At 35.2% G+C, this 23,448-nt stretch overlaps 2 protein-coding genes across 2 annotated transcripts in view; both read right to left on the reverse strand.

Annotated features, from left to right (window-relative positions):
• LOC105168028 (vinorine synthase-like) lies at window positions 1,051–2,794 on the reverse strand. The gene has a single exon (XM_011087939.2). It carries the CDS (start codon window positions 2,644–2,646, stop codon window positions 1,318–1,320), a length of 1,329 nt encoding a protein of 442 aa, XP_011086241.1. The 5' UTR covers window positions 2,647–2,794; the 3' UTR covers window positions 1,051–1,317.
• LOC105167710 overlaps window positions 5,006–23,448 on the reverse strand; it is a gene marked incomplete in the record, with an annotated part of 18,752 nt that continues 309 nt past the window's right edge. Inside the window, 26 exon segments of the mRNA XM_011087529.2 lie at window positions 5,006–5,388; window positions 5,841–5,936; window positions 6,077–6,172; window positions 6,261–6,338; window positions 6,733–6,839; window positions 6,915–7,019; window positions 7,659–7,737; window positions 9,074–9,252; window positions 9,895–10,012; window positions 10,230–10,301; window positions 11,194–11,286; window positions 12,427–12,582; window positions 12,655–12,840; window positions 13,858–13,938; window positions 14,341–14,415; window positions 15,742–15,972; window positions 17,576–17,677; window positions 17,950–18,159; window positions 18,775–18,885; window positions 19,173–19,340; window positions 21,521–21,674; window positions 21,774–21,840; window positions 22,199–22,538; window positions 22,788–22,852; window positions 22,960–23,135; window positions 23,420–23,448. Of these exon segments, the coding sequence (XP_011085831.1) occupies window positions 5,215–5,388; window positions 5,841–5,936; window positions 6,077–6,172; window positions 6,261–6,338; window positions 6,733–6,839; window positions 6,915–7,019; window positions 7,659–7,737; window positions 9,074–9,252; window positions 9,895–10,012; window positions 10,230–10,301; window positions 11,194–11,286; window positions 12,427–12,582; window positions 12,655–12,840; window positions 13,858–13,938; window positions 14,341–14,415; window positions 15,742–15,972; window positions 17,576–17,677; window positions 17,950–18,159; window positions 18,775–18,885; window positions 19,173–19,340; window positions 21,521–21,674; window positions 21,774–21,840; window positions 22,199–22,538; window positions 22,788–22,852; window positions 22,960–23,135; window positions 23,420–23,427 (3,327 nt within the window).

A 23,448-nucleotide genomic window follows, 5' to 3' on the forward strand; every position in this document is an offset into this window, starting at 1 on the left:
GGAAAATTGCAATTTATACCTGAGAAAAATATAATATTAGTCCTATAATTTAGGGGGCAAGTTTTATCTAGTGCAAATTGAATTAAATATAAAATTGAGATAAGCTGAAAAATGAGTAAACTAAATTGTCAAAAAAATTAACTGGACTAAATTGTAAAAAACAATTCTTGTAGTCCCATGTTACAAGACTAAAATTTTATATTTTAATATAGAAATATTTGCAATATTGGTTTTATACTTTTCAAAATATTCAACTCTAGTTCTTTACTTAACGGCCATGTACAATTAAAGGATACGTACGTAACCTCTTCCCCATCCCAAAAATAAAGTGTTGTGAAAATATGTTAGACTGAATTTTGACCCTCAATAAGATCAAATACGAGATTTTTGCAAGGTATAGATGACAATTATCTATACCTTTAGAAGGCTCACCTAAATAAAATAGAAAATTTTGTGAGAATTATTGAAAAAAATTTGTGAACGAAAAGAAACTTGAAAGTTGAGAAGAGAGAGAGATACAAATTAATAAAATAAATAAAACTGACATACCACAAAAAAGTAAAACACGACAAAGACGCTCTAACTAATTAATTAATGAGTTGTGAACTCGTGAAGTTTAATAAGTATTTGATGGCATTTTCAGCAAAATTTGTCCTTAATTATGTGCTAAGTTTATCTAAAGGCTTAAGTGCATTTTTAATCTTATAATTCAGGTCATTTGTCATTTTCATCCTTTAACATTCTAAAATAGTATTTTGATCCTACATCTTTTTAATTTTTTAGATTTTAGTCTTTTTTCTTGTCGGGATTCATCCTTTTCACCGAAATATGCATATATATATATATATATATATATATATATCTTTCACGCAACATTTTAAAAATAGGATTTTTGTAACTATTGGCCCATATGAAGTAACATTTTTGTCCTCTAACTTTCTAAAATAGCATTTTGATCTTATATCGTTTTAATTTTCAACATTTCAGTCATTTTTTCATACGCGTTCATCCTTCTCGCCAGTGAAGGTGAACTCAAGCGAACAAAAGAACTAAAACTGCCAAAACTAAAAACACCTAAGACCAAATTAAGTACATTTAGTCCATTTCTAAATTATTCTACTTAATCCCCAATTTCAATTTCAAGATGACCGAAAATGTCACCCCTTATAATTACATAACGAAAGTTACAATTTAACAACATATAACATGGGGCTATTACAAGAACTACTGATCAACCTTGCACGATTCCTTCAATACCTTCCAGCAATATAATTATACCATCAGTTTATTTCTAAACAATATGATTGATATGGATGATCAGAGTACTTCATTTCCTGGGTAATTTGTGGTGGTACCAATCAGTTTGAATTGGTTTTCAAGTGATTGAAGCTGATCCGGAAGCAAGTTGATCCATGCTTCAATCCCATCCCCATCTCTTGTACTCATCAGAATCACAAGATGGTTCATTGGGAATGCAGTGGTGCACACCCAAACAGGCTTCCCCCACCCGAAGTCCACCTCGTACATGGGAAACCTACACCAACTACTGAAAAGAAACACCTCCGCCCCTCCCTCTGAAACCAAGTTGCATAATTTACCAAGATCACTCAAGTAACGATCTTCCCTCTCCGTTTCTCTTATGTACTCATCGTCGATCGTTCTTATTGCTTTCCTCAGTTTGCTCAGCAGTTCCGGGAGAGGCCAAGGGTACTGATCATGGCCTAATTCTGCTGCACACAGGAAGCATCCATTGCCGAAGGCGTTCCCAAGAGATGAGCTTGCTCTTGACCTTATGTTCACCATGTGCGCGGCAACTACGCTTTTCTTGGCGTCCAGGAGGTTGTTGTCTATGGAATATTTCAGTATAAAAGCCGAGACAGCCTCTACCCTTGTGGGATCCTTCACATCTGATCCATCGCCAGTAGCTGCAGCCTGTTTAAGGGCTGCCAATTTCTCCTTATCGAACACAAACCTCTTCGTCACAAGCTTGTCGTTCCCCATGAGGAGGGACGGCGAGATGTTCGAGTCAGACAGGTCTTGTGCTGGAAAATAGTGTGCCATCACGCCAAATTCTGGACCAGATTTTGGGTTCTCTCCCCGGCAGGTAGCTGCCCATGCATTCATGAACTCCACCAGGGATGACGCGTCGGCTACTAGGTGGGACATGCATACTCCAATGGCAACCCCTCCACACTCAAAGAAGTTGATTTGCACCATCAAAAGGGTACCCTCACCGATGTATATGCCCTCAAGAAGCTCCACCGGCAGGTACTGAAACTGGTCTACCTCCGGTTCCCGTATAACGTCCCGAAGGCGGGCTTTGGCACGAGCTTCAATGAACTCAACGCCGGTATCATCACAACAAACCGTGACATTTTGTGGATCAATCTTTCCGGCTATCGGATAGAAGGAAGTTAAAGTGTTTGAGAGGGAGTGTTTCAAGTTTCGACATACTTGAGCAGGGTCAGTGCTGCTGGTCAAGCTTCTCAACTCGTCGGCCTCGTAGAAGAAGATGACAGGAACATAGACTGGAGGTGATAACTGATCAAGCAGTGATAGTTTGAGGTTTCTAAGATGGTGGGGAGTTGAAGATGATGGCTTGATCAGCTCCTTGGAGATTACATGCACACTACCACACCGCTCCATCTTCACTTATTTTGTAACACCCCCTGCAACGTTTTCTTTAATTATCATACACTCTTTTTTATTAAAACACCTTGTATAAGATATTTTCTATTATCAATATAATATATAAATATCTTATGATGTGTTGTTAATGTAATTGTTTGTGTGTTTGGATGAGAAGAGTGTGCAAACAATATATAGAAGTTAAATCCTAGGAGTTGAACTGAGAATGCGAAAAGAGTCGGCAGAGATTCAACACATTTAGTTTTCTATTTTATAAAATTTTTAAAATAGTGTTAAAATTAAGAAACTTAACACATTTAGTCCTTCTGCTTTACAAAATTTATGGAATTAAACATATCTAGTTTTTTCAATTTTGATACTATTTTGAAATCTCATATATCATAAGACTAAATGTAGTTTTCGTAATTTTGGTTTCATTTTAAAATCCCATAAATCGTAACATCTGAAGTGTTGAACCCCTATCCTATTATGGGACTAAAAGTATAATTTGCCAAAAGGTGTGTACTGAATTCTTTATGGACATGATTCGGAGCTGCCTAATTACACCGTTTTTTTTTTTTCTAAAGTTTGATATATAATTACATTTAGATTTATTATAATTTAAAAAATTATATTTAGTACCCCAGACGTTTAATTCCGTCTACTAAATAAATTCTTTCTTTAGTAAAAATTATCAAATTTGTTGATATTAGCGAAAAAACAAATTGAATAATTTACCTTCAGTTGACTTATTGCTGACTATTACATATAAAAGAAAATCTTTTCATTTCAAACTTTCCTTTTACATCTCAACATGCACTAATGCAGCGAGGAGATACATCATCACCCTTATATATATATATATATAGGTAATTTGGTGTGAAAATATTTATTAAATCTGCAATGAATCAGTATTGAAACAATTAGGGACAAATAGGAATTTTCACTCAATTATAAATTTTAACTAATAAATAAATATATTTATTGAACGGAAACAAATTATACCTAAACTTATTTGATGCAACATGCAACTAACTACTCATGGGGATGGTTTGGTGGTTCACACTCTAAAGTCGCGGAAGTTCGGCTAGAATTTCTGGTTCGCATTCTAAAGTCGTGAAAGTACCGCTGGATAGACATTCTAAAGTCGTGCTGGGCCGAAACAAGAAACGCGGTTCATAAATTCTACGCCATTCCGGTATGGGGGTGCATCGAGGAATCATGCGGATGAAGTGCAACCACATCTACATAAAAATTGTTATGCTAAAGAATAGCTAAATTATAGCCATTTTTATTAAAGTTTGTCATAATTATAATTCCATGATTTTGATGTTTCTCTAACCAATTTCGTTAGTTTTCAATCAATTTTTTTGGTAATTGTTTAAAATATTCTTTTGAATTATAATTTTATATATATATATATATATATATATATATATCTTAAAGTTTCTAAAATATCTTTATGGCCTATTATGTCCTATGAATTATTTAATTATACCAATTGTCAAATTCTTTTATATTTTTTTCAAACTTTTTTTTAAAAAAATAGCAACGATAATGTATTTCTACTCACCGTTTAGAAATACATAGTTATTTTTATTTGCGAGGATATTCATAATTTCTCGACCAACAAAAAAATATCCACAATTATATTAAATTTTAAATGAGGTAGTTATAATTTACCCATAAAAGTGATATTCAAAATAATTGGATATTTTAACTGGTTTGATCCATAATTAGTGGCAGTGATTATGAAAAGAAATTATACCAAGAATTAAAGAACCATTCATAGAAGAAATATTACATATAATGTTAAATTTAAAGACAAATTACATTCGCGGACAATTACCGCCCTCGATAAACAAGGGCGAAATTACAAATACATCCCTGAATAGGTCTGAGCATAAAACCCCTTGAGGGTGTGTCAATGAATTATTCTATAAGGGGCGTTTGTGTAAATTTTTACCACTGAATGTTTGCGTTCAGACAATTTTTTATCTAAATATATTGTATATGTAATAACCCTACAAATATAGACATATGCTCTAAGAAGGAAATAGAAAATACAATATTAGTGAATATTGGAAAATTTAAAAACAGCTTTGAGAATGGAACAAGAAATACAATATTAATTAATATGAAAAATATTTTTTAAAAAAATGAAATAATAAATAAACCTATGTATGTTCATATCTAAAAATGAACCTTTTTACCATATTTATTTGTATTAATTAACTTTTCCTAGATTATAAAATTCTTTTGCAATTTATTAAATTACTTAGTAGCATTTGGACAGAGAACTCACAGCAGCGTGCAATGCATGAATGCTTACTTTATACAAGGTGTTTGTAGAAATGCCTCGGACAAAAAAATTATATAGCCTATCATCAAAACTGTATTGCAACTTCAAACCACATCTAACTCAAATACTGAGAGATTCTGTAGGTACAAAACAGCAGTAAACGTTCTTACACTTCTCAAAGAATAATCAATGAGTTGAACAAACACTATGAGCCTATCTATTGCCCTGAAAGAAGATACAAACCATGAGAAAACAAACAGAATTTTCTGACCTCTTCGGCTGGCCTAAGTTGCAGATTTGGGGATTCTGTACTGTTTCTTGAGGAACTGAGAAGCCTCTGAATCACTCCTGTGACAGAGAATCCTTATAAGGGTCTTTGCATCGGCACCCAATTTACTCCTCCCACCTTGCATTTCCATCTCACTTGCAGATTTCAAGTCCTCGATCAGTTCTCGTGTCTAACAGTCCATCACAAACCAAGAATGTGAACGTTAGTGCCAGTCGACTCGAGTCTCACTCTGAAGGACCAGCTGCTATAGAAATGGGAATAACTCGAGCAGAATGACTTGTATTATACAAGATACTATCAGTATATCAATCTATGATAGCATCATGCTTTGATATAAAGTTCACATTCCATGTGAGTAGTATCCTTAGATTATATGTCATCATATCATGATCTAATAGTTCACGACCCATGTGAATTACTAGGCACATGAGCAGGATGAGATCGTTCATCAGTATGTCAACATTTAGTGTTACAAAACCTCAGGGTATCTCAAGAATACGCATGCTGACATATCATACAGGTATAAGTATCATTTACACCCATGTTATATAAACTGAAGTTTTAAACTAATTACATAGGTTGGTATCTCCAATGGACTAGGGAGCTTATTACGATACTAACCTCATAGCCATGCAACTTTATCACCTGCCGAAGACGTGCTACTTGGTTTTCCACAACTCCGCGAGGGAGTCCGTCTCCACCAGAGATAAAGAATTCCTGTAATCATGGATACATTAGTATAATGAAATCCAAGTTACTCATCATTCTTATTAGTCGATAACGATGGAAGCAAACAAGTAAACAGACGCATGATGAATATGGATATAGGAAATCAAGTACTGGCTCTCAGGATATACCTTTAAAACCTCTAAGTCTTCTTCTAGTAGCTTAGCATCAGCTGGAGTGAACATACGCGATGGACCTCCGTCTAGTATAACACGGATTAAGCCATCCTAGAATATACAAGATGATATAAAAGAACAATAACAACACTACTTTTAAGTATTCTGACAAGTTAAAACGAGCATGATAGTGACAAACCAGGGCTGCTTGAAGGAGACCCGTTACAACACGATCACGAAGTGGCTCAACTATGATATCACACAACTGATTAAGTACCTGCAGTCATTGTCAAGAAAATCAATATACCAGCTCCAGAAAACATTCTCTTTTAATCAAACAATTTCATTATGTTCCTTGTGATACAATTGAGTTTAAGAAACTGCAACAGGTCGGGTTATCTGGAATAGGCTGAATCAGTACTTACATTTTCTACATTCTGAGTGTATTACCATCCTAAAGAGGATAAACATGATGCCCAAATATTCATAGATCGAATGGCTAGACGTCGGTGTTATGTTATTGCATACAAGAAGTATTAGTGTCGGAATCATTATTGGCCAGGTAAGATGAAACAAACACAATACCAAAAAGGCTTTTCCTGACAATAAATCCCTAAACCAACAATAAACAAAATCGTTCTATCTCAATTTTGAACAAGAATAGATCTTACCAGATCAAGAGGCTCAACCAGAGATTCCAACCTAGACTGAGCGACACTTGGCTTATAGAGACCATCGATGAATGGCTCTCTCAAATCCCAAAAAATTGTTTTAGTTCCTATAAGTAAAACCAAAAATCATAAGCTTGAATGCAAGCTTGAAAAGATAAAATCCCAATCCCAATGACACATACCAGTAAATTCACAAATTTGATCAATAGCTGCATTTATATCTTTTCTACTTCCATCGAAACTGTCCTTTCGAATGGAATTTCTGGAGTTATCTTCCATGCTCCTCTCTGCACACAAGGAAGATCAGCATAAATAAACCTTTTTTAATTGCATTCATTGCTCACCTTGCAGTGTTCACTTGAGATTCCTACAGCTGCCTCAGCCAATAGTTCAGAGTTGCTGTATTGAGATTTTTCAGATACTAAAATGCTACAGTGACTAGACATTACAGATCATCTTAAATGAGACTGACAAAGAACCATCATAGATTAACGTACATACTACGTACTATAAGTTGTTTTGTTATTTGAAGAGATGTAGGACTTGTGGAAGACAATGACAGGAGGTGAGCTGCTGAGAATTAAACAATAAGGAGCTAGCAGACAAAAGCCAATCAAACAAATTGAAAGGGGTGGGATAACATAAACCAAGTCCTCAAGAATGTATATATTACGCATGGACAGCTGATTTCCTATTAGGCAACCAATGTGCTTTTATTGTAGTACTAGAAGAGCCTAATTTCCATCTCCAACCCAAAACAAGCAACACATGAAGCTTCAAAACTAGGGTATGCCATGATATTTAGAGCTGAATTCTAACAATTATTTACGACAAAACAGTAGAAAATATTTTCAAAGAAATAACGTGCACATTTACTTTTTAACTCGGTTCAATTCACTTGAAAAGTGCAAGTATGCATTAATTACCCATAGGACGACCATAACGCTTCTGATTCCATCGCTCCAAAATGCTATCTTCCAACTTACTCAGCTGGCTAATCGCATACTACGGTTAACCAAATGCTTGCATTAGTATTAATCAGGAAATGTGACCAAATATAGAAAGAGTAATATAGAATCAAGCACCACTATTGATGAATGTAAGCAAGCATACAAAAGAAGATATTAGAGGGTCCTAGCCAAATACTTCAGGAAAAAACAGAGCAGAAGAAGAGATCAGGGGGAACTATTTCAAAGAAATTCTTGGTAAAATGTATCAAAGGTTTGATTCTATAAATAGCAATCAGTAGAAAAATCATGGGACAAGCAATTATGCGCACGAGCACCCTTTTCATACATAAAAGGTGAACTGGTGAATCTGACAGGGTACTCTGCCCAAAGTGGTGTGCCATTTGTAAGACTAATGAGGGGAACAATAGCCATCTTCTGGACTGTCCTTTATGTGAAGGTATTTTGGGAAAGACTTTAATTTATTAAAAGGAGCACTTGGACTTCCGTCTTTCATTTCATAGATGAAATGTTGTTGATGCTTCAGAAGGGTCCGTGGAAATAAAGAAGCTAAGATGTTGCGAAATGACTTGTGCATCTAGGCTTATCATGGACCAAAAGAAATGGTATCTACAGTGACTACAACTTGGCTAATAGTTGCATTTGGCAGGGTCAACCTTTCTTAGACCTTTAGATAGATTGGCAAGCAGCTTTTATTTGATTTCTTCTAAATATCGATGTTTATCCTCCTCCATTTCATCTCTCTTTTTAACTTGATAAAAACCATGTTTGATTCAAATGAATGAACTAAATCCTACCTTTATATACGGAGGAGTTAGGTTCTGTGAAGAAAGACTTAATTTACACCTCAGTCCGTAGTTCATCTGTCTTCAACCAAAAGTATACCTCAGCTATTCACAGCCTTTCCGAATATTCACATCTGAACATTTCTTCATTAATCTTAATGAACTCATTCCTAACATATAATAACCTGTTTTTTGATCAAACCAAACACCAAAGAACATCCAACTATCACTAGTCACCATGGGTTCTTCACACTTTTCTGAAGGGAGAGGAAGAGAATCTTCATATTAAGATGTTTAATGTGCAGGAAGCTTTATGCATATATCCTTTTGTCTCTTGATCTTTTGAAACAAGAGATCGATTTATGTGCTCTGTTGATCACCAAGAACTTCGAAACAAGAAAACAATTACAAATTGGAGCTAAGTAACAATCATATATAGGAAAGTATAATCTTGGTTTTCTTCTCTATTTGTTTCTTCTTTCTTCTTTTATTTTTTTTTTTTGGGTGTGTGCGGTGGGTGGGTGGGTGGGGGATAGAAAGAAACAGGTGACAGGTACAGAGGTGAAAAATAATGTAGCTTGAACTCACATAAAGGGTATTTAACTGAACGCAAAGTATTGGTGTCGTCAAAACATTGACGTCATTTGACTTTCTAACTTCAGGCAGCCTTGGATCTGTTAGTTCCTTCTTGACAAAAGCTTTGATTCCGCTTTCTCTCCTGTATCGTGTAAGAGTGGGCACAGGTGGAATTATGTCTTCCTTGTCAGCTGCAGGATTAGTACAGAAGAATAGAAACTTCAAGGACAAGTAATTGAGTCTTAAGTTTAAAGTAATGTAACCAAGATCTCCAAACAATCAAGAAATGCCAGAACTTAAGTGGGAAATCACATAAAGCACTCCACCTTGGAGAAATATAAACAACAAACATATGTTGACAAATCAACTGCAAGCAAGAATCTCACATAAACAACTGAATAGCTCGAAGGGTAAGCAAGTCCAAGTTGAAATGCCATGAACATAAAATTCAAATATTACATTAGTTCACTGAGCTCATTATCTACCATATGGAGAATAAGTAATTCGGATTACAAGCTACAATCAGATACCGTAGATACATTGCACTAATCTTGCAATTATACCATATATTTTCTCCCATTAAAACCCCTTTCGCCTCAATGAAAGACTGGATCAAATTGATTTAGCATGTATAGTATAATACTGCTCAGGAGAAAAGGAAGATGTTTCAGAACTTTGGAGGTTAAAACCATTTATTTTCACATTTTATAAGAACTCAAAACAACTGTGTAGTTGTTTGGAATTTTCATACACAGCTTTCATGAAGGCATTCAAGTTCAAACATATAGAAAATGAAACAACATTTGGCATCAAACAAAAGATGAATGTAGTACCTAGGCTGCCAACAACATGCTTTGTATATACTTGGAATGCATTATCAATGCCACGAAAGAGGCTACTCAGTTCCCCTGGTCTCATTGGAACTTTAAGAGCAAAGAATTGATCAACCGTCTGCCAAGAAAGATGAAAGATAGGCCCCATTTCAGCTTTATCATCACATGATAGCATCATTGAATTTTGACAGTTAACAGTTACTAAAAAGGTGGAAAAACTACATATAATTTTCTCCTTTTCCTGCTTGTTTTCGATTAATAGGGCAAGCCCAAGATAAGGAAATAATCTGAAAAGGCAAGCCCAAAATAACTAAGGGTACTGTAAATATGCGAACCTCCTCAACAATCCTGTAGACCTCAACGATTGAACTTCCATGCCTTTGCTGAACTGAGACTGGGGCCCAATTCTGAAAGCAAGTGCTAAGCATTCATTACTTGCACACAACAAGAGGAAATAAAGAAACTTGCAGAATAACAGACATCCCCAGGTTAAAAAATCAAAATTACAAAAGAAACAGTAAGATCATCCAGCTATCCAGCAAAAGACTGGAAACTGAGTGCTCCAAACCTATTTATCATATAACCTGTTAAATGTTCTGATCATCCAAGACAGGCATGCATTTCATCGAGGTGAATATTATGTTTACTTATAATACTCAATTTCAACTTGTTATTCTTAGCAGCCTTATGCATCAGAGACAGAATTGATTATTGCCATTGTATTTCCACAGAAACTATGCAGCAAACATGATTTTTCTAATATAATCCAAGATATTTATGAGCTTGATTTGGTTAATACATATTTTTAGTTAACTGTGAAAATAATGTTTAGGCGCTACTACATATGGGAAATTGGAAGAACAAACCACTCCTATACTTACAATAGTAAACAACTTAACTAGGAGATTATACATCACATGTTTGCAACTGGATAGATTAAGGCAGCATCTCTTAATTTAAAGTAGATACGAAAAAACATTGTTAAATAAAAAACACTAGGGGAAAGGTAAATACAATTTTAGAAATTCAACTGTAAGTCACACTCTGTGCATTAAGGCACATCAACATTTATTTTGTCAATGAACGAATATCAACGCATAACCAGATTCACCTGCTAGCATAGATGTCTAACCTCAGAATGGACAATTGCTAAAGATAAAGAATATTAAAACTTCTAATTTCCACGTCCACACAATTCATTTAAAAAGCAATATGGAGAGAGAATACATCAATTTTACATTACTCTGTATGTGTATCCCTTTATTACTAGTGAGTGACAAAATAGTGAATGATCATTACCTCTTGTTGAATAACACGTTCAACCCAAGCTGAGATTCTTGCAAGTTGCGCATTGACCCAACGCAGCACCAATGTTCCAGATATAGTCTCAATCTGAATGATAAAAATAGTATATGTCAAATATTACACTAAAGAACTCACTTTGGCTCCAAAATGTTAAGATTAAATATTAAAAGTTTATTACAAAAACGCATGAGATGAGAAATAAAGTTACAAAAACGCATCGAGTTTATTTCTGTAAAAAGCTCGTTATTAAAGAAAAAGGGTAACTTACACATGGAAACAGTTGATATTACCAAGTGCATTGAGACAAGAAGTAATAATAGAAGCATATCTTTGCTTGTGGAAGTGAAATTACCATCGCAATTTAGTTTATCAATTAAATCCATTTATTTTATTTAAAACCTGAATTCTTTATTTAGTAATCAATTTACAATAGAAATAAGTATCATGGAATATGTGCAGTTAAACTAGTTGATCTAGGAACAAGTATTATTCTGCAGTCTCTGCCTGCTTCAGCTCATAGAAAATGAAGCAATAATTCCCACTTGCAACACAATTCCATCAAAGCTAAGTGTTGCCTCTATCCTTTCCTGCAACATTAGCGTACACTTCCAGCTATAACTTAAGAAAAGTAAATCAAGTCACTTTTTGAGTTGGCACTTTATCCATCTTAAAAGCCTCTCCAGGAAATCTTACAATTATTTGTTATTATTCATGGCCAAGCCTTGTTAATTCCTCTGTTCCCTGTTTCTTTCTTTCTGTTTTTCATCTTCCTTTTTTTAGTTTTTTCATGGAATTCCCTCGAGGACAAGAACAGACTTTGGAGGAGGTCTTCAATGATCTGAGATCAGAATCCGTAGCAAGGATTCCTCAAACATTTAATAGAGAATCAACATCTACCATTGAGTCATTCCTTCCAATAAGCTGAAGACTGGCAGACTAAGGATCAAGGAACAAATGACATTTTTCTGATGTAGATGCATCGTATTATACTGAAACTCTCATGGTCCTCTCCATAAATCTAGAAATACCAAGCTACAGCTTTTACCACAACTTTGTACTCCAAACCACAATAACCATCCACATATATCATCACCACTATGTAATCTTATTTATTCAGCCCAAAATTTACATCAGCATACCTCGGGTATAGTGCAGAAAATAATTTGATTGGCATAATCTACTCCAAAGACTAATAGGCGAATGAATACTTTAAAGGCAACCCCTCACCTTGTACAAATTTAGTTTCTTAAGGTAAGCCTCTGCAGTGCCCTCTTGACAGGTAGATGTGATGACAGCAACTAAATTTTGCTCAAGACTATCAGCAGCCGGAAACACAGATACTACATCCTCCGTAAGATGTTCAGCACTATCAACAAATGGTTTCTGAAGAAATTAAAATAGTTAGAATAACATGTTGCTCACCATGGTGAAGAACTGTCAAAGATGCAAGCTTACCAGTTTCATGCCATAAAGCTTGTGTATAAGAGATGCTGAAACGGCACTTGCATTCGGATGCCGCAGGGTTAATATGGGTAAATACATGGTCGTATCTTTTCTCAAAAGCTTCCTTGTCTGTTCAGCAAGTAATGCCAAGGGATGTTCATTTGTTGTGTCAGATAATGCTTCAACTTCCTGTATAATCTGTAAAGAAGGAAATCAAGATAAAGTAAGGAACTTTCTCCTATTCCGATGTATGGAATAGCAACTTTCTCGAAGTACAGACAGAGTGACTTCAGCAACACATAAGATCATGAAACAACCAAACTCAGTGGAGGGTTTAGATTTAACAATTACAATGGGCAGTACAACTAAATAAAACATGAATCATAGCTTCCAGGATTAGGCCTTCTAACCCGTCCTTCAATGCATGTTTGTTGTAACCAACAAAATGCTACAATGTTCTAGGAATTAGATGGTGGTAATCAGGTTAAGGTGTTTGATGAAGCTGGATATAAAGCTAGATGCCAAAAAGACAGCAAGATCATCCAGATAAATCAAGATACTTCCTAGACATTGATTAGTAAGAACGTCACGAATAATTAAAAAGAACACATTACTTCAGTCAGGTGAAACAGGATACTAATGCTGCCCATCAATGCTTTTATGACATGGAGATTATGGACACTACAATTTAGATTTAAAAATGTAACTATACTTGCATACTAAATCCAGAAGATCAGGAAGTCCAGGAAATAGTGCATGAGATAGTGAAACAGCAAAGCATGTTTCCTCATTAGTTTATCAAGCCCCTCTCTTCTTCTCTCCCTAATCCCTATGTATCATATCTGTATGGTATACCATTAAGCATATCTAGCATTATCTGCCTAAACAGGACTTGCAGATCTCAGGAGTATATGGATACATTATATGCAAACCATACTTGTCAAAAAGGAAAGTTCATTACTTAACCTAGTCTTTGCTTTATATAGGTTTGTCAAGAACTATTGAGCATTATCCATTTCAATTGAGCATCAAAGGAAAGTGCCGCCTGAATATAATTAACTCGCCCTAATACAATTCAATCACCAATCTTCTTTCGTCAGTTCAATCGTAAGATCTTAAAATTATCCATGGCAAACTTCAGCATAAGAATTACCTAATATCAACAATCAAACTAACAGAGTTCAAAAATCAAACAATTTGGATTAAACTACTTACTCTGGCGAATGCATGTTTATTTGAAGATGACACATACATCTCTATTTGCTCTGCATCTGTGAGAGGTGCAGCCTGCATCGGCTGCAAGCAATAACTAAAGTTTTAGCTTTAATGTTGTTGTTAGGCTCATATAGACTGTAATGAATCAGTCACATGCATGAATACATGGTGTTCATCAACTAGTTTTCATATTAATACTTCATCATTTTTGTTTCACTTCACAGACTTACTCTCTTTTGACTTTCCTCCCACTGCAAGGAAAATTAACTAAAGCAATCATCATATGTGAAACCTGGGACTCAAATTAGGGGCAAATGGGTAAGAACAAAGAGACATGGCGCATTAAGCCATTTTTTCAATTTTTTAGCAAATTGCAATCGGACAGAGAAAAACTGGAAAATCTGACAATATAAAAAACATCAACTTGAAGATTCCCAAGGGCAGAACAAAAAAAAAGAGATTAACCAAGGAAAACCGTAATACCAACTCAGGTTCTTCGAGAAGAAGCCTCCGAGCAACCATGGCAACAACTACTGCATTTTCCATCAGTTTTGATCCCTAAAGAGAACAAGAGAAGCAAGTAAAGCAATCAAATACACAGATATATGATCTCCCAGAGTTCCTTGTCTGAAAAATTTCACTCATGATTCATGATAAGTAATATCACTGAAAAGGAATAACCATGAGTGAAATACATAGGGAGTACAAATTTGACATTTTGCTGAAATTTTAACAATCAAGGATGTAAGACAGATCAACTACTAAATGGGAAGTAAAGGTTGTTGTATATTTCTCAACACAGTGCAGATTAAATGCATCTATAATTCTGAACTTTTCCTATGCTGTGAATGACTTACACTCACAAGTGTTTTATAGATTAAACTTTGAGTATTTGGATAGATCAATTCAAAGCATCAAGAGAAATAAAGGATGTACAAGACATACAGTAATCTTTTGGGAAGTATTTCCAATATCTCATTTTCTTGGTTTCCACACAGATCTTGTTTTTCCAGATATCACTTTTCACACAATACACATACAATTGAAATGGAGAATTAGCCAGGGTAGGTTTCAATGTTATCGGGAGAGAAACATCCTAATCAGATCACAGCGTAGAACTAGTTGAGTACCAAGAAAACATGTTTATCCCAATAAATTTCAGTTAGATGCACCTATATCTCAGCAGGCAGTCACTCATTTATGAAATCTCAATCTTAAAACATCAAGAGTAAAATTATTGTCTTGTATATTCTTAAAAGAATTGACAGCCTATCTTTTTCAGGGAAACAATAGATAGGATATGAGGCAACAACATAACCAAGTAGAAATAGCCCTTTTTCATTGAATTAACCAAACTACCTTTTTTCCGAACACGAGTAAGATATAGCTGAAAAAGCGCATAAGGTTAATGATTTCACGTAATCCATACTCACTTTTAAGTTAGGGATGGAAAAAAAAAACAGCCAGATAGCTGTGCTAACTTAAATCAAAGACACCCAGTTAAGAAGAATCTCATTTCCCTTCAATTCAACTTAGCAGTTTCTTAAGCTATGAAGATAAAGTCTGGTGGCCAGATAAGCTTGAAGATTCATAGTTGAGGTACTGGACTAAGGTTAAAAAATTGACTCCTAAAAAGATTTAGTCATCATTTTAAACCTTGAACTAAGTCCTAGAAAGGAAATGGTATCAAGGAAAAACAAATTTCTTACAGCTATGTTCACGTGAAACATTAAGTCGGCCTCCACTTGAAGATAATTGGATCTTGAATAAAATTAAATGATAGCAGTCAAAATATGCACAAATGATGTAAAAATTAACATAATTCATGTCTATTGTCTACAATCAATCAACTGAAAAATAAATACTAAAATTCATTTGAAAGACCTCAGCAAAATGAAGATGGTAATCTGTCAGCTGTGCATCAGCCCATTTTTGAATAGGCAAAAGGAATGACTGCAAGAAAGTTAACTCCTGAAATCCCTTCTCACTCTGAACTCTGCAACTCAAGCTTTTCAAGTGCAACCTTTCCTGTGGGCCCCGTTGCTCCTTTAAAGGTATTCTCTTCAACTGGTCAATAGCATGTTGCAGGATATCTTGTTCACCAGTCATGACAAACTGTAATGCATGTAGGTGGTTGTGGTTAAATTTTAATACATATATAGGAACGTGGCCAATCAGATAGCAAAAAGTAACTTGAACTATATAACACACACGGTCAGGAGCCCACATGATCTGAATGCTGACTGCAATAAAACCAAGCTTGGAGCATAGCATATGAAAGTATTTGACATGCACAGATAATTACATACTCCCACCCATCCCATTTTCAATTTTTCTGGTTTGACCACAAAGTTTTAGATGATTGAAAAAGTAAATTTTGCTTATGTTTACATTATTGCACTCAAAAGTAGAGGCAGAAAGTTAGTTGTGTCACATTATTACTTAAACTAAGAGGCAGATCTAGAATCGAGTTCCATGTTAGGGGAGAAAGTCTTATTCTGGGACATTCGAAAAAAAAAAATGAGAGGGATAAATTTGGGAAATAATTTTTAAAAGTTATAAAAAAATGTACAATACCGCACAAAACTGCAACAAATACAAAATGCAGGACTTTCCATTTCTCCCAATCTTTATGAGTACTTACATTATTGACCTCAGCAAAAAGGACCAAGTTGTAATGGACTTTAGTAAATTAATCTCAGACTTACCTTCTAATCAACTATTAGTCTTTTGTGAGCAAGTTTAGTTTTACAAATTGATGGGAAAGAGATCGAATTTTTCTGATACAGGTGGATAATGCAGGGTTTATGCATCCAGTACATTGGATCAACATCACCTCCTTTCAACAAGATATGACAGCTTTCTTACAACGACTTCTTCCTCTCTTTATTTTCCTGATAGATCTTTCTGAAACATTTTATGATTAATTCAATGTTTTTCTTTTCTATGAGTAGCTAATCCCATCATCCTAAGCAATAGTCACTATAATTTCTTTGATTAATTAAAAGCCCATGATTGATTGAAAAATACGTTTTGTCATTTCATGTCTCTGATTTTGGTACATGGAGATAATTGGACATCTACATGTCTAAGGTGTTAAACGATGAAAAAAACTGAAGTTTAACAGTAGTTCATAGAAGTACTAAACTATGATGGTTTAATTACACATAAACACGTACCAGTGTGAGCTATCAATAAATGTAAAGGATCCACATATGCCTTAGATGATTTTATCATTGTAATAAATCTGAATTTGTTCATTCAATCTAGCTTCGAATTCGTTAAGTGAATTTAGCAGATGAAATCTGAATCCTAGAAGCTTTTTCTCTCTATTCTTCAATTTTAGTTAACCTTTGCATTTAGTAGTTGTTTTTTAATTTATTTTCAACTTCTGTCACTCTTAATTTGAATGTCTAGATAAAAGGAGAAGTTGTTTAGTTGGTACTTAAATCATCTCCCACGTGGGAATAATATCCGATTCACCTGTTGTCCGCTAAAAGACTCACACAGTTGTGGTAGACTTAATCACAATAATGGGACAAAAGAATGAGATGAGAAGAACGAAAAGAAAACCAAAACAGATGGCTGGATAGACTCTCTGTCTAAGAGAGAAAAAGAGCGAGCGTTAGCCATCATCCATCCATTTGATCTGGAAATTCATGCATTTATAAAGCAAATTATTCTAATAAATTCCTGAAAATTTTCTTCAGTGTAATACCTGCCGGAATAACACCCATGCATAGCAAGTGTAATGGATTGTTTCTGTGATTCCTAAAATACGCCAGGTTGACTTGAAAAGCTCCAACATTTCTTCAATTTCCTGCCATAACGAAGTTGTGTTATTCAGAAGGACGAAGTAATCATGAGATTGTACATTTCGAGCATCTGATCCTTTTTCCCAAGAAAGAATGAAATAATAGGTAATGTCTTTAGAAGTCAGTCAAAGTTGTAGAAGCACCAAAAGTCCACCAATTTTCTCTTTTAAAGAAAATGATTGGATTCAGCTTCAAAACTCCAGGATTGATTTTCAGCATATTCAGCATCATTATACATCACAAATTGTTAAAGAAAAACAGAAAATATTCCAGTAACCTCTGTAAGTTTGCCCTCATCCAAAACATCAAAGACACTGAGCAGTAGTTTCTCATACAATCTGACATTCAGGTGATAACCATCTGCCCAGTGGCATATTTCACCAGTTAAATCACCTCTTGCGGGCCTCTCTGCAAGTGGGATAGCAATATCCCTCAGAGACCTCAAACATTCCATCCGTTGAAGATCACCGGTAGCTGATGGAAGAGACTGAAAAAATAAACATAATTTAGAGTGAGATACAAAAGGAAACCTGCTAACTGCCCATACAGCAACTCTAATCAGTACAAAGGACATTCCTGAATATCAAAGGCGTCTAATAATAAAATATCAAAGGCGTCTAATAATAAAGTAATTGTGGTATAAGTGATTAAAAAACTAATCAGAATTACCTGTTACCTAATGGAATATCACATGAACAGCAAAGATCTAAAAGAAGTTAACAAAAACAAATGAAACCTTAAAAACGGAGAGAAGAGAATTGGAATAAAAAACACAGATAATTTATACTGCTTAGTCGAATCACACTGCAAATGACCATGACTCACTACTTTCAGGAGACAATAAGCAGACTCACATAGATGAGCCTGCAACAGACTAGATATACTCAGAAGCTAATAAGTTTGCAGATGGATGAGTTAGTTGAGAAAGGTTAAGCAAGGACACTGCCTGTACGGGTGAAGTATAGATGAAGACCACAGATAAAGACAACCAAGTTTCTCAGAAATGAAGATGTGCTTAACCAAGTTCAAAAAAATCATTAAAAAGGATGCCAGATAAATGTCAATATCCAGGAAGAATGAAGTTAAAAGTATTCGGACACACCTCAGACTCTTCAATCTTTGCCAGTAGAATCCTCAAATCGCTTGCTTTTCTCCCAGATTCTCCAAATCCAACAACAGGGTGATTTACAAGCCCTTCCTCCAACATATTTAACTGGACTGACACCAAATGGAAAGAGTATTTAAAAAGAGGTAATAAAAGGGAAGTTATATTAATGAATATCAACATAATCTTTGCTTTGACAAATCTTAACAGCTGCACACACTCCTCACCCTCACAAAACCAAGAGAAAATCTCAAACCTCCAAAACTCCCAACCCCAAAGAAAAATATGGGGGGAGAAAACAAAAACAAAGCAAGAAAAAGAAGATAAAATGACGAGGGAGGAAGAGAGAGAGAGGGATATGATCTTACAAAAGAAAGTGGAGACAGAAAACTCACTTGTCTCTTCTGCCATTTTATATAGGACTTCTTGTCTGAGAATTCTGTTCGTGATATGCAACATAATAATTCCAATGGGATCAACAGAGTATCCATCCTTTTCCCAACTTTTCCGACCATGGCACTGAGAAGTGCCCGTCTTGTTCTAATGTCCATTTCCTCCGAAATCTGTTTCATACTCATCCAAATCAATGAATTGTAAGTATGAATTGGACAACTATACGAAACAGGCTTCAAAGCTAAAGGACAATGTTGAATAAACAGTACTACAAAAATGAAACTGAAGCTTGGTGAAGGCCGAGGTAATAGCAGCTGTCATTATTCAACTGACATTTCTCCACACAAAAGCAGAAATGTCATTCAGCATAGACGAATATAAAATTAAATTTAAGATCACTAAGAACCAAACACTAATTCATAATCTGAAAAGGAAAAAGAAACAGAAAGCAAAAGAGCTAGCAAATATGAAGCTTGGAAAAAAAACAAAATAAAGACAAAACTCAAAAGTACTATGCAAGGACACAATAACAAAACAAACTTAGAAATACAACGACGAAAAGGAAATAGCAGAAATGAAGATGACAACATAGCTTGCAACAATGGTTGAAAATCAACCCAAACTACCTGCAACTCACCAATCTAAAGAAGCGAGATGGATCAATAAGACAACACTGGTTTAAACAACTTAACACAAACCTGCATGACCAAAACCAAAATGCTTATTCTTTCCTACTACATATACTTTCGAGGATAGATTATTTGCTCTACCAAGCACTCCTTTCCATGCACAAGCGCCTACAGAGTTCATAATGACCACAAGTCAAGAAAATTCAGCTGATCTTTTATCAGTCTTCTCCAGTCCACTTCCTCCAAGGCGAAAATCACTTTGTAAACAAAAAGGTCTAGCAGTTACCTTATTCAAAAATGCTGCAGAAATAATTTATTAGCTAACTTTCTAATAGAGGGATGGAAATTGAGTTTACAGGAACCAAGTCTATGCAGCCTTTATATCTCCCCGCATTTTAACCAACAAAATTTGAAACCTTTTGCTCTTTTTCCTATAAAAATAACTAAAAATGCCTTTGAGGATATTTTCCTCTGTTTGAACTTTTTTTTAACCTAAATATTGAATTTTTAGCTGAGGAAACCACATTTCACAGTTCTGAATTTGTTCAAATTCCCTCAATCCCATTCCTATCCGACTTACATGTGTTAAGCATGCCTCGTAGCATTCATCCCTTAGCGAGAATTGAAGTCCTTCTAAATAAACAGACCCTCGATATTCTGAAAACTAAAGCCATGGCCTTTCTCTTTGAGGGACTTCATATCTTCAAAGGGTCTCTAGCTGCATTGCAATTTGCCAATCAACAAAGAGAATTTTTATTTACAGCAACTCTTGCAGTCAGGGACCTTAAGCTCCAATCTTATCTGACCTAGATGCCATACCAGAGGCTAAAAAGTTAACTGGCATAGGATTAAACTTCTTAACTAAGGCCTCATTGGTTATCATTTTCATTTGTTTTCCATTGTCATCATCTTTTTGTTCATTCTTATTATTGCATTTATTTTGTGGGAAAACAAAAGTGTGCTTTGATATAGCATAGAAATCTCAACTTCATTGGGTTAAAATTGATACCTTAGCTCAATATTAAATATAAGGGACCAATTTATCTTCTTCATATCTTATCAGTCAAATTATGTCGGGTTGAGAGAAATTATTATTTAGTTTGTTATGGATCCCATTATAGAAAGAGAAGTTATTCTTTAATTATGTAGTGGATTTTATTTTAAAATTAGTGGAACAGTCATATCCACCATTAATGACATGGTTCCTACTTTAACTAAATAGGTGTTTAATGTCTGAATAAATAGTCACAAGTACGAAATTAAAACTTGTATTTTTGTTCAAAATGGGAAAAACAAACACATTCTCGGTGTTCTAAATAGTGGAAAAGGCAAAAGCAAAAGATGAAAATGAGAACGAAAGACTCCTGGGTTTCCTAGTAACAAACCAATACTTCCTCAACCATCCAAATTATAAAGAGAAGAGGAGAAAGATGGCAAAGAAACAATTAGGAGCTATTATGTTAGAAGTTCCTCGGCAGAGCTAGTGTTATCCTAATGAGTACCCAAATTCACTGGTTTTCCAGCTAAGGGAGTAAAAATTTGATTTCGAACTTCATTCATCTCAATTATTAAGACATAATTACATCCAAGGCTCTGAGGCATACTCAAGCTTCAAACTCGAATAAATGTTGGAGGAAAACTTAATCTGTTTCCTGTAACCAGGTGACAGTAAGGTCCATGAACATTTGAGGAGATATATATGTAGGAAAATTACTTTGTACCTCCATCTGAATACGCATTGTCTCCAACAGGCCAACTAAACCATGAGAATTCTGAGATTGCATCACTACGTGTTCACTCTTACTTCGCCCCAGCTTCTTCATCAATCTAGACTTCTTCTCTTTCTTTTTATCCTTTGATGGAACGATAAGCCCCCTGTTTGAGCATGAGAAAAAGCAAGAAACACAAAATCAATCAGTTATGTAAAGAGGATAAAAGATAAAAGGTCAAAAAAAAACAAAAATAGAAAGATACCCTGAAGCTCCAGCTGCAGCAAGGAGGATTTCATATGCAGTTTCTCGGAGATCGTCGTCTGTAATGCCTGTGATAATGTGAACAAACAAGATTGGTTACAGTGATTCTTATTCAATCATAAAGAGTTTAACTCTATAAAGATTCTTTCTACTAACACACTGATAAACTGAACCTAAAAGATATATTCTCGACCGATTGAATCCTTTCAATGTGAAAAGGATTAAAATTCAAACAAATCACATGAATCGACTGTACCAAGGAAAACAAGCTAAAAAGAACATGATTCAACAGTTTAACTCCATTTGTTCAAAGGCTCCCAAACAGAAAGTTGTTTTAGTAGAGCTACAGGTAGTAAGAACTATGAGAGCACCGATAAAAGGACGAACTCCAAGATTCCACACTAGACTATCACGAGCAACGTTTACCAGTAGCAAATGAAGGCAATCCAAGAACAACATCAGAGGCATCATTTAAAACTCTTCTGGAATATCTACGGCTTTCAACCTCCTCCAAAACATCATCATCAAAATCATCAATGTCATCTACTGTCAGTTCTTTAACTTGTGAAGAGTTGAGAGATTGGGACTTCAACAGGCTTGGTGACTCCTCAAGTTGTTCACTCTCAAGAGGCTCCGAAATAGAAAGGCTGGACAAAATTGGTGTTGGAACCACAACAGGGACAGACGGAGGCGCCCTTCGGGGAGGAGAACCTGAAGCTGTGGGATCCGTGACTAGAAAGAATTCATCAGTGGAACCTGCATTATTCTTTTTTGAAATTATAACAAAAGTTAAAAGAGGATACCGACTTTTCTGCATGCTCGAGTATGAATGTAATTAAATATAATTGGGAGAAGGAAACTAGAAGGATGAAAAATGCGCAAGCCAAAATTTGCCTCCAACAACACAAAAATGTCAAGCATGCAAAAGGGAGAAATTGTATAATTCAAAGAGAGCACTGAAACATGCACCTAAAACCAGTTAACTAAACTTTGAATTCAGTAAACCTAATCTTACCACGCTGGGGAATAAAGTGGCATCATGGTAATCTCGAATAGCTTCTGACAGTTCAAGCATACCACCTACAGTCATCAACCCCAATGAGGAAACTTTAGCGCTTGTCATGCTTACAGTTCATTTCTTACATATTCAGCACAAAAGAAGAGAAACTTGTATCAAAATTGATCACCTTTCTTGGCACAATTGAGAACATAATCCACACTGACTTGATCCAGATCGACATCATCTAATGAGACAGCACCTGGAGGCATTACGACCTTCTTTATCAAGCTACCAGAGAGTATAAAATCTAACAGAACGCGCCTGTCCCGTCGATATCTTTGTAAAAGTTCGACTTCATTCTCCCTAGAAGCAGATAAACAATTATTTGGTTACTGGAAAGATCATTGAAATGTTTTTTACTCATTAAAGCAATCAATCAATACCCAACCACATCAAGTAGGCCCAAAGTTACTTAGAATAAACCTACAAACTAAGAATCTGCAATCAGGGATCCAAAATAAAATGCAAGATTTCAAATTAATCACTAATAACTAGTGATAAATTGGAAAAACTGCCAAATTCAATGCACAGCATGCACAATGACATGAGATTTAAAGAAAGATCCAGAATTAAGTAAGGGCACATACTCATCCATAGCGACTTGATAGTAGTAACC

The sequence above is a fragment of the Sesamum indicum genome, linkage group LG1, assembly GCF_000512975.1.
Source record: "Sesamum indicum cultivar Zhongzhi No. 13 linkage group LG1, S_indicum_v1.0, whole genome shotgun sequence".
NCBI lineage: Eukaryota > Viridiplantae > Streptophyta > Magnoliopsida > Lamiales > Pedaliaceae > Sesamum > Sesamum indicum.

Bases quoted from the DNA above. Each gene is read 5' to 3' on its own strand.
- LOC105168028 (XM_011087939.2), bottom strand. From the start codon at position 2,646: ATGGAGCGGTGTGGTAGTGTGCATGTAATCTCCAAGGAGCTGATCAAG.